This window comes from Electrophorus electricus, chromosome 14, assembly GCF_013358815.1.
Source record: "Electrophorus electricus isolate fEleEle1 chromosome 14, fEleEle1.pri, whole genome shotgun sequence".
In the NCBI taxonomy this organism is placed as follows: domain Eukaryota; kingdom Metazoa; phylum Chordata; class Actinopteri; order Gymnotiformes; family Gymnotidae; genus Electrophorus; species Electrophorus electricus.
The window spans coordinates 12,872,068-12,882,500 of record NC_049548.1 but is presented as its reverse complement, the minus strand read 5'-3'; the positions used below and the strand labels follow the sequence as shown (position 1 = coordinate 12,882,500).

Below are 10,433 nucleotides of genomic sequence, written 5' to 3'. Positions count from 1 at the left end.
AATGAACACTGATGAATCAGGAATGCATCTCAATAATCAATAAAATTATTGCACAGTCTCAACCAAGTGACCAAAATTCAATAAAGCCCAAAGATCTCCTGAAATATTGTCTGAGGAAGCCTTGAACATGTATCTGGCTGGCAGGGAACTGTAGGAAGAATCTCCTACATGTACATCTTAAATTCTAAAGCAAATAAGTAAAAAAAAAAAAGAGACCAAACCCTGTATGTCAATGTCAAATTTCAGAGATGGTCAACACAATGCTTGGTTGCCAAAGTAACAGGAAACATTATGTGGCTACTTTCATTAAAGATAAACAATTTATTTCCCAAATGATAATATTCCTTGTATACTTTGAGTTGTATCCACTTTAATGCAGATATGGTTCAGAATAATCTCTGTCAAACAAAATGTTAACTGGATTATCAGTATTTTTATATTGCTATAGTTCATTAAGCCTATTTACATGTAGATTTTATGGATTTGGCAGTCAGTCAAATCTTATCCACAACATTTTACAATTTCAATCATGTCAGAGAGATAGACAAGTGTAGAGTTAGGAGTCTTGCCCAAGGACTCTGATTGGTATAGCATAGAACACTTGCCCCGATGGCGTTCGAACCCGAGTGTCCACAGGGGAGGCAGCACTGTTACCCACTATACCAGCCATCAAACTATATACTGGCTTATCAAACTGCAGCAGTCAAGAGCTGAGTGTTGAGCAGATTTGGAAAGGCTGTATGCACACGCGTGCCAATCACATACAGCTTCCAGTAGCCATTAAGTGTGTACATACGAGAGAACAGAAATGACGAAATGCTTTGTGTGTTTTCCTTTATCCTCGACATCTTCAGCATGCCTCTCTTTCTCGCTCTTTCTCTCTTTCTTTCCATCTTTTTGTCGTTACTCATCAGTACCTCTCGACAGCCATACAGGTCCACTCTTGCTTTATCCTATGCCAGGCTTCTAGTATACTGTACAGCTGCTCACATCATCACACCACCTCATGTATTATGCATTGTGTCTTTCACACCCATGTGGTGCAGTGAGCATGTGTGCATTAAACAGTACTGCTGGGAAAATTGGTAATTCATTGCAGTGTGTTATGCAGCAAGGCAGGAGAAAATGAACTGGTCATTCCTAGGAGCTGTATTCTTATGCTGCAGAACTAAATGCGTGTGTATGCGTGTGTGTGTGTGTGTGTGTGTGTGTGTGAGTGTGTGTGTGTGTGTGTGTGTGTGTGTAAAAGACAGAGGGGGAGGCTATTTTAAGACAGGCAGTAGGTGGACTGTAAGCTCACCTTTACCCTGGATGCATGCAGACCCCTTTAAAGAGTGCACTGATGTGCGTTTTGGTGTGTTTCTATGTGTGTGTGTGTGTGTGTGTGTGTGTGTGTGTGTGCGTGTGCGTGTGCGCGCAACGGTGAATTCAGATCAGCCGAAGCAGGAGAGCTACTGCTGCTGCTGTTACAGAGCGGTAGCCATGGAGGCGTAACCATGGCAACAGCGCTAGGAAAGCCAGGGCCTTTAATTGGTGACTGCGATGGAAAAGCAAGAATAGAACTCTGACACAGTAATGTTTCTACCAAACCACCCTGGAGCCTTATCATAGCAGATGTCATCAATACATACAGCTATACTAACAATACAACCTCCCTCCACACACACACACTACAATGCAATGGATATCTTTGTTTTCATTATGAAATCACAAATCGAACCTTTTTCTCAATGACCAACCTTATAGAATGACACACTATGCCTTAATGCAGTCAGTACACCATCCACTGCAAGCTTGTAAAAAAAAAACTGCCTCTGTGTTAAAAGACACAGTACAGGAAGAGTTGACACAATCTGAAGCCAAAGCAAAGCTAACAGGACCCATGGACATGTGTAATAATGAGCATGTGCAGTAGGTGATGATGGAAGACTCACATTGTCCACTGAAGCTTCTCATTCTTGATGGAGTTGTAGAGAGCCTGCAGAAACACACAACAGGTAATTACAAATTAGCCACAAATATGCTGTGAGAATGTGTGTGTGTGTGTGTGTGAGTGCGTCTGCACGTGTATGTATATCCATGCCCGAATAAGTGTGAGTGAGATATCTCTATTAGCACCGATATCTTTCATATCCTCTCTCAGTATTTGACTATAATGGCACAGAAAAAAAAACAGAAAAAAAAGATTTAAATCTCCTCCACTCAATCACATGCATTAAAAACACCAGAGCTGTGAGCCACAAAGAAACAGTGAGTCCAGCCTCACCAGTCATCACTGTCCTGACTCAACACGGTAACAGGCTCTTAATCATGGTTAACACCTGGCAACAAAAGATTTAGTCCACAATTCTAAATCATTTGTGATTAATTAATGTGATTTCTCTTCTTGTTTGGTCTGCTTACTGAAATGGGATGCATTTAAAGTAATGGATCTGCACTGAGCTGATTCTAGTGATTAGTATTATCTGCATTAACCATAATGTTAATATCAGTATTCTGAGGTTACAGCTATTTCAGCTGTTTACACAAAATTGATTATTTCATCAGCGGGTTAACACCGGCCTTTTTGAAGATGTTTTTTAGATGTGCAAAAATGATGATGAAGGCTTGTATGCAAACATCTACTGGCTAAGGTGAAACAGAAAGTGGTACCGATACTTATAGTTGAGGTCTGGCATTCAGAACCGTAACTGAAAGGTACTGCCTCTTTAGAAGCAGTGTCAGCACATCCATATATGCACCAGATTAAGGTTTCAGAAAGTATCAGATCATTCTACAGTATAGGAGCTGGAGGGCCCCACAACCTAGAGGAAGTGTTACACCAACGTCTGCTGTACATCACAAACACATCAGTCTCCTATCATCACCCCCAGGACTGGGTGTTGGCTGCTGCCAATGAGAATCCAGCTGTCACTCAAACTAATGAGAGGATGCCAGTGGTCATAATCAGCGAGACTCTCGCTGCATTTAAAGTGACAATGTCAGATGGTGCGGTTTTACATATTTATGGAAATTACATTGTGTGTTTATTGCTTACAATTAACAGCTATCGTGGTACAATTACAATAAGTATATATTTAGATGAAAACATGGTATGGTTTTTTGTGCGTTCTGTTTTGGTTCTTGAACTTCACAGCTGATATTTTAATCCATTTTTCCCCTTCTTATGGATTTCTTGTGTATAACCGCAACTTTGCGGAAATTGCAACAAAACACGATACAGCGATGGTCATGTGGAAGTGGTGTGCTTGGAATATTAATGGATAATAGTCATAATGCTGGATGTCGGTGGCCATCCAAACAAAACCTGCAGCCATCTCCCTTTGGACCAAACAAATCACACTCATGAACATGCGAAGGTCTGTAACAAATAGAGAAAATTATGGCAGCAGAAGAAAGTCTATAAATGAGCTACTAGTGAGTGTCATTCTGATATTAACACTCCTCCATCACCTCCCACTCACCACAAATGCAAGCACAGTCCAAAACAGTACTCCTCATAATCAATTAGGAACACTGGTATTGTCAATCCTCCCTGTTGCCTTTTGGTAGGAAAAGCTCACCTCTAATGCTAAACAGACTAAACGTCGTCAGCTACATGTGCTCACCCACATGGGTGCAGGGTGAGGCAGATGAAGCGAAGGGAAAGGTAAGTATGTCAGACACTGAGGAGGTGATGCGCGAAAACAGGCTGCAGAGAGACAGGACGGATACAAGAAAAGAGGTAAACAAGAGGTAAGATGAGCAGATGAGTGAAATAGAGAAACCGGTAAGGGATGCGAGTCAGTGAAGACAGCCGACGGGGAGGAAGAGGCATACCCTCTTCCTCTTGCGGAACTGCGGGTGTTTCTGGCCATCCTGGGCTTTGCCCAACAGGTCCGGAAAGACAAGGGGCTTGAGGGAGCGCGAGCGCGGCGTGCGCGGGTAGCGGAATGGGTCCATCATACGGAAATCGCGTCCGTAGCGCACGGAACAGAGGGAGCGGGAGCGCAAGCGCCCGGCCGAGTGCAGGCTGTTCACTCCGATCATGATGAAGAACAAAACACTCCGGCTGCAGGGAGCTCGACAGGTCTGTCCAGGGGCTTCTATCGCCCGGCCCTGCAGACTTCAGACAGAGAGGTGGGAGAGGGAGGGCTATTAGCGCCACCAGCAAGCCCAATCACACTCGTCAGAAGCGCTCCAGCAGCGCTGCTGTAGTGGGACTATGGCTTGATCAGAGAGGCAGGTGCTCAGGTGGTGGAGGCCCAGAAACAGAGAGACAGAGAAAAAAAAAAAAAAAAAATCAAAAAAAAAAAAAAAAAACAATAAATCTTTAATCCAAGCCGAGGCTGTGGGAAGGGAAAAAACTCCATCCAGACACCTTCAGAGAACGCAAACCACTGAAACTCAAAATCACATGAATGACTGGCTGCAGTGATGTCACATGCCTTAATCCAGCTTCACGTGGGCTTCAAGATTCATATTTCCAATCTGTTTGCTACCTTGAGCATTTGTCACAAGCTCGGCGGTGGAGTGAGCGCTGGTCATATTTGTCAGCAAAAGGCCAGCAATGCAGTGGAGCCATACTAACCAAATTTACCAGCTAAAAATGAATCGCAGTCACAAAAGATATCCAAAATATAATCCGAAAAAAATGTAAAAGAACGTAGATGAAAATGAAAGACGCAGGGAAGGAGACGTGAGCCAACATCTGTGGGAAAGCCAAAGGGACCGATTTCCAGACTAAGGCAGTGGATGAAGCATGAAGAGTTCACCTGTGGAGTGCACGCCAAACTCCAGCTCAGCCTTAGCTCAACAGGCCCGCACTTGCATTCAAAACAGGTGAGTGGTGATACAACAGGAGGAAAAAAACACACACACACACTCACTCACTCACAGATGGCAAAGGATACTTGCAGAAGTGTGAAAAGACAGCCAGAATCCAACAGATGGATGAAATGGGCGGAAACTGAAAGATGACAGGACAGAAGTGAGCACACACCCGCACCCACACATACACGCGAGTGCACTGAAGAAAATAGTATGCAATTGCCAAATGTCTTGCTTATAATATGTAGCTAGGGTTTCGCAAATCACGTCAAAAAATTAACTAAGCCAAAACAAACGCAGAATAGTCCAAAAATCACAGTTAAAAATGATAACACTAAACAAGGTTACATTAAAAAAAAGAGAAAAAGGACCAGCTCCATGTGCAAATTCACGTAGCCACTCTGAAGGAAGACACTGAATGTCTCCTGTTGCTCTGTAGCTCCTCTCCTGCTCTCTCGCCCTCACGTCACTCCACCTCCAGAAACGAGAACCTGAGGAGAAAACTCCAGCTTCCCAGGACTCGCGTCACTCTTCTCTTAATCCTGCCATCTCCACTCCCACGTCATTCTTCTCTTAATCCCGCCATCTCCACTTTAAAAGCGCAGATCCTTTCATTTCTTTCCCCATTTTTCCACTTTAAAGGAAAAGCATCCGGCACCAGAACAATGCTTCTTAATCCTCTGTTTTAGGATTGTGGGAGGGCTTCAAGCAAGAACCTGAGAAAGAGCAACGTCTTGTTGCCGAGGCTCCGGTGTGATCCTTTTCTTTCACCGTGGCTGATGGGAAGTCTCAGGGAGACCTGATTGAGGCTGTGAGCTCTGCTCCCTCCCCTTCTCTCTCTCTCTCTCTCTCTCTCTCTCTCTCTCTCTCTCTCATTGCATATCTCCCTTCCCTTGTGCTCAGCTACTGAACAGCCAATCGTAGCCATCCAACTCATCTACACAGACACACACACACACACACAGAGCACTACACTCTGAATACTGATTACCATTCCGCTCCCATCGTCTCTCAGAGGTGTGTGTGTGTTTTTGTCTGTAGGTATTTGTGTGAGAGAGACAGAGAGAGAGCGCATGTGAATGATGAACACCGATGATGACGGTGAACAATTAACACATTACCATACATTTTATAATATTAACTGCGACTTATTTTAGTTATCTTATTTTAGTTTAACTCAAAAGGAAACTGGTGTCATTATGTAACCAGAGTTCAGAACATCATTTCACCTCTTGCTTTTTTGAATCACTAATATTACACCCTCTAAATATACTCACTGACCGCTGTGACAAATTAGAAGCATACATTGATTCCTCCGATTGCTGTAACACAGGCAGTGTATCAGCAAATAAACTAAAGCACAGACACAGAGCCACACATGCACCAAACAAATAAGCCCAGTGCAGCGCCAGTCCTGAGGAACTCATGTGGTCCAAGATTTATGCAGAAATTCAAGCCAAGTTTGGCCAATCATTCATTATAAATCTATTTTAATTCATAATTCACCCAATACATATTTTTAGTATTTGCCCTCACACAAAGAATCATTATTCCACTTTTCTAGCAGATGAAACAAAATTAAAAAGACCATAAGTGCAACACTTACTTTCTGTGTTTGGATGATGCAGTTTAATGCAAACACATTTGACCTTACGTTGAGCAAGAAAGCAAGCAGAAGTGATTGTAGTACCAAAGATCCTTACATCAGTGCTGAAATGGCAATCGACATGTTTATTACTGCATAGATCCTGCCACAGCTTCAGAGAGAAGAACAGAGAGAGAGAGAGAGTCAGAAGAAGAGAGAGAGAGAGAGAGAGTCAGAAGAAGAGAGAGAGAGAGAAAGAGAGTCAGAAGAAGAGAGAGAGTCAGAAGAAGAGAGAGAGAGAGAGAGAGTCAGAAGAAGAGAGAGAGAGAGAGTCAGAAGAAGAGAGTCAGAAGAAGAGAGAAAGAGAGAGAGAGAGTCAGAAGAAGAGAGAGAGAGAGAGAGAGAGTCAGAAGAAGAGAGAGAGAGAGAGTCAGAAGAAGAGAGATAGGGAGAAAGAGTCAGAAGAAGAGAGAAACAGAGAGAGTCAGAAGAAGAGAGTCAGAAGAAGAGAGAAAGAGAGAGAGAGAGTCAGAAGAAGAGAGATAGGGAGCAAGTCAGTCAGAGAGAAAGAGAGATTCACAAGAGAGAGATACTAAGAAGGATAAAGACTTCAAAAAGATGTGGAAAAAAACCCCAAAGCCACTTAGAAAGGAAACACGTTTGGCAATTTTTTTTCTGTGCAATACTACAATCGCACTTGTCTAGAAATGTAATTTCCAGTAACAGATGTGGAAAGAAGAGTGCGAGAATGAGAAAGAACATTAGGGAAACCAAAGAGAGTTGCAGATGAAAAAGTAACAGCATAAAGACATGGAGCAGGTCATGTAATCACCACTGTTATCACAGATTGGGAGACTAATTCATTCATTTAGCTCCACAACTGCTGTCTGATGTAGCCCCACTTCCCAACAGGACAGCGTCCTTCAGGATATAATTACCATCTATGCAATTACTGCTGTCGTGGCAACAGCACCCACTCTCTGCAGAGTCTGCATACACTCATTTCTCTGCACCGTTTTGATTCTTACGTCACCACATGCAGCGATGGTATGGGTTCATGTACTGTGAGCTGATGTTCCAGCAAAAGTGTTTTTTGTGTGTGTGTGTGTCTGTGTACATGTATATATGTGTGGGAGAGAAAGAGAGAGACAAAGAGATAGGAGTGGTAGGAAGGAAGTAAAAACTGTTGTTGCGAGGGAGAGAGTGATAGCTGGAGACAGAGAACACCGAGTGAGAGAGACAGACAGGGAGATAGAAAAGATGCTCAAGAGACTGTGAAAGTTTTAAGAATCCTGCTGTATCTGTATTGTGATCATACAAAAGAAACCTTCAATTTGGCTGTCATATGTCTTTATTATTTATGTGGGGTGGTAGTGTGGTGGTAGTGGGGTGGTTACAGGGTTTGGAGTGGGGTGGTAGTGTGGTGGTAATGAGGTGGTTACAGGGTTTGGAGTGGGGTGGTAGTGTGGTGGTAGTGAGGTGGTAGTGTGGTGGTTACAGGGTTTGGAGTGGGATGGTGGTGTGGTGGTAGTGTGGTGGTTACAGGGTTTGGAGTGGGATGGTAGTGTGGTGGTAGTGAGGTGGTTACAGGGTTTGGAGTGGGGTGGTAGTGTGGTGGTAGTGAGGTGGTTACAGGGTTTGGAGTGGGGTGGTAGTGTGGTGGTAGTGAGGTGGTAGTTACAGGGTTTGGAGTGGGATGGTGGTGTGGTGGTAGTGTGGTGGTTACAGGGTTTGGAGTGGGGTGGTAGTGTGGTGGTAGTGAGGTGGTTACAGGGTTTGGAGTGGGGTTTTAGTGTGGTGGTAATGAGGTGGTTACAGGGTTTGGAGTGGGGTGGTAGTGTGGTGGTAGTGAGGTGGTAGTGAGGTGGTTACAGGGTTTGGAGTGGGATGGTGGTAGTGTGGTGGTTACAGGGTTTGGAGTGGGGTGGTAGTGTGGTGGTAGTGAGGTGGTTACAGGGTTTGGAGTGGGGTGGTAGTGTGGTGGTAGTGTGGTGGTTACAGGGTTTGGAGTGGGGTGGTAGTGAGGTGGTAGTGTGGTGGTTACAGGGTTTGGAGTGGGGTGGTAGTGTGGTGGTAGTGTGGTGGTTACAGGGTTTGGAGTGGGGTGGTAGTGTGGTGGTAGTGTGGTGGTTACAGGGTTTGGAGTGGGGTGGTAGTGTGGTGGTAGTGTGGTGGTAGTGAGGTGGTTACAGGGTTTGGAGTGGGGTGGTAGTGTGGTGGTAGTGTGGTGGTTACAGGGTTTGGAGTGGGGTGGTAGTGTGGTGGTAGTGTGGTGGTTACAGGGTTTGGAGTGGGGTGGTAGTGTGGTGGTAGTGAGGTGGTAGTGTGGTGGTTACAGGGTTTGGAGTGGGATGGTGGTGTGGTGGTAGTGAGGTGGTTACAGGGTTTGGAGTGAGGTGGTAGTGAGGTGGTTACAGGGTTTGGAGTGGGATGGTGGTGTGGTGGTAGTGTGGTGGTTACAGGGTTTGGAGTGGGGTGGTAGTGTGGTGGTAGTGAGGTGGTTACAGGGTTTGGAGTGGGGTGGTAGTGTGGTGGTAGTGAGGTGGTAGTGTGGTGGTTACAGGGTTTGGAGTGGGATGGTGGTGTGGTGGTAGTGTGGTGGTTACAGGGTTTGGAGTGGGATGGTAGTGTGGTGGTAGTGAGGTGGTTACAGGGTTTGGAGTGGGATGGTGGTGTGGTGGTAGTGTGGTGGTTACAGGGTTTGGAGTGGGGTGGTAGTGTGGTGGTAGTGAGGTGGTTACAGGGTTTGGAGTGGGGTGGTAGTGTGGTGGTAGTGAGGTGGTTACAGGGTTTGGAGTGGGGTTTTAGTGTGGTGGTAATGAGGTGGTTACAGGGTTTGGAGTGGGGTGGTAGTGTGGTGGTAGTGAGGTGGTAGTTACAGGGTTTGGAGTGGGATGGTGGTGTGGTGGTAGTGTGGTGGTTACAGGGTTTGGAGTGGGGTGGTAGTGTGGTGGTAGTGAGGTGGTTACAGGGTTTGGAGTGGGGTTTTAGTGTGGTGGTAATGAGGTGGTTACAGGGTTTGGAGTGGGGTGGTAGTGTGGTGGTAGTGAGGTGGTAGTGAGGTGGTTACAGGGTTTGGAGTGGGATGGTGGTAGTGTGGTGGTTACAGGGTTTGGAGTGGGGTGGTAGTGTGGTGGTAGTGAGGTGGTTACAGGGTTTGGAGTGGGGTGGTAGTGTGGTGGTAGTGTGGTGGTTACAGGGTTTGGAGTGGGGTGGTAGTGTGGTGGTAGTGAGGTGGTAGTGTGGTGGTTACAGGGTTTGGAGTGGGGTGGTAGTGTGGTGGTAGTGTGGTGGTTACAGGGTTTGGAGTGGGGTGGTAGTGTGGTGGTAGTGTGGTGGTTACAGGGTTTGGAGTGGGGTGGTAGTGTGGTGGTAGTGTGGTGGTTACAGGGTTTGGAGTGGGGTGGTAGTGTGGTGGTAGTGTGGTGGTAGTGAGGTGGTTACAGGGTTTGGAGTGGGGTGGTAGTGTGGTGGTAGTGTGGTGGTTACAGGGTTTGGAGTGGGGTGGTAGTGTGGTGGTAGTGTGGTGGTTACAGGGTTTGGAGTGGGGTGGTAGTGTGGTGGTAGTGAGGTGGTAGTGTGGTGGTTACAGGGTTTGGAGTGGGATGGTGGTGTGGTGGTAGTGAGGTGGTTACAGGGTTTGGAGTGAGGTGGTAGTGAGGTGGTTACAGGGTTTGGAGTGGGATGGTGGTGTGGTGGTAGTGTGGTGGTTACAGGGTTTGGAGTGGGGTGGTAGTGTGGTGGTAGTGAGGTGGTTACAGGGTTTGGAGTGGGGTGGTAGTGTGGTGGTAGTGAGGTGGTTACAGGGTTTGGAGTGGGGTTTTAGTGTGGTGGTAATGAGGTGGTTACAGGGTTTGGAGTGGGGTGGTAGTGTGGTGGTAGTGAGGTGGTAGTTACAGGGTTTGGAGTGGGATGGTGGTGTGGTGGTAGTGTGGTGGTTACAGGGTTTGGAGTGGGGTGGTAGTGTGGTGGTAGTGAGGTGGTTACAGGGTTTGGAGTGGGGTTTTAGTGTGGTGGTAATGAGGTGGTTACAGGGTTT

General features: G+C 46.0%; 1 protein-coding gene across 3 annotated transcripts in view; it reads right to left on the bottom strand.

Moving 5' to 3' along the window:
• The window catches only part of LOC113581982, a 67,797-nt gene that overhangs the window by 12,118 nt on the left and 45,246 nt on the right, over window positions 1-10,433 (bottom strand). For all 3 annotated transcript variants that reach the window (XM_035533365.1, XM_035533364.1, XM_035533366.1), the window contains exon 11: window positions 1,935-1,978. In XM_035533365.1, coding sequence (XP_035389258.1) covers window positions 1,935-1,978 — 44 coding nt within the window. The remainder of the gene's footprint in view (window positions 1-1,934; window positions 1,979-10,433) is intronic.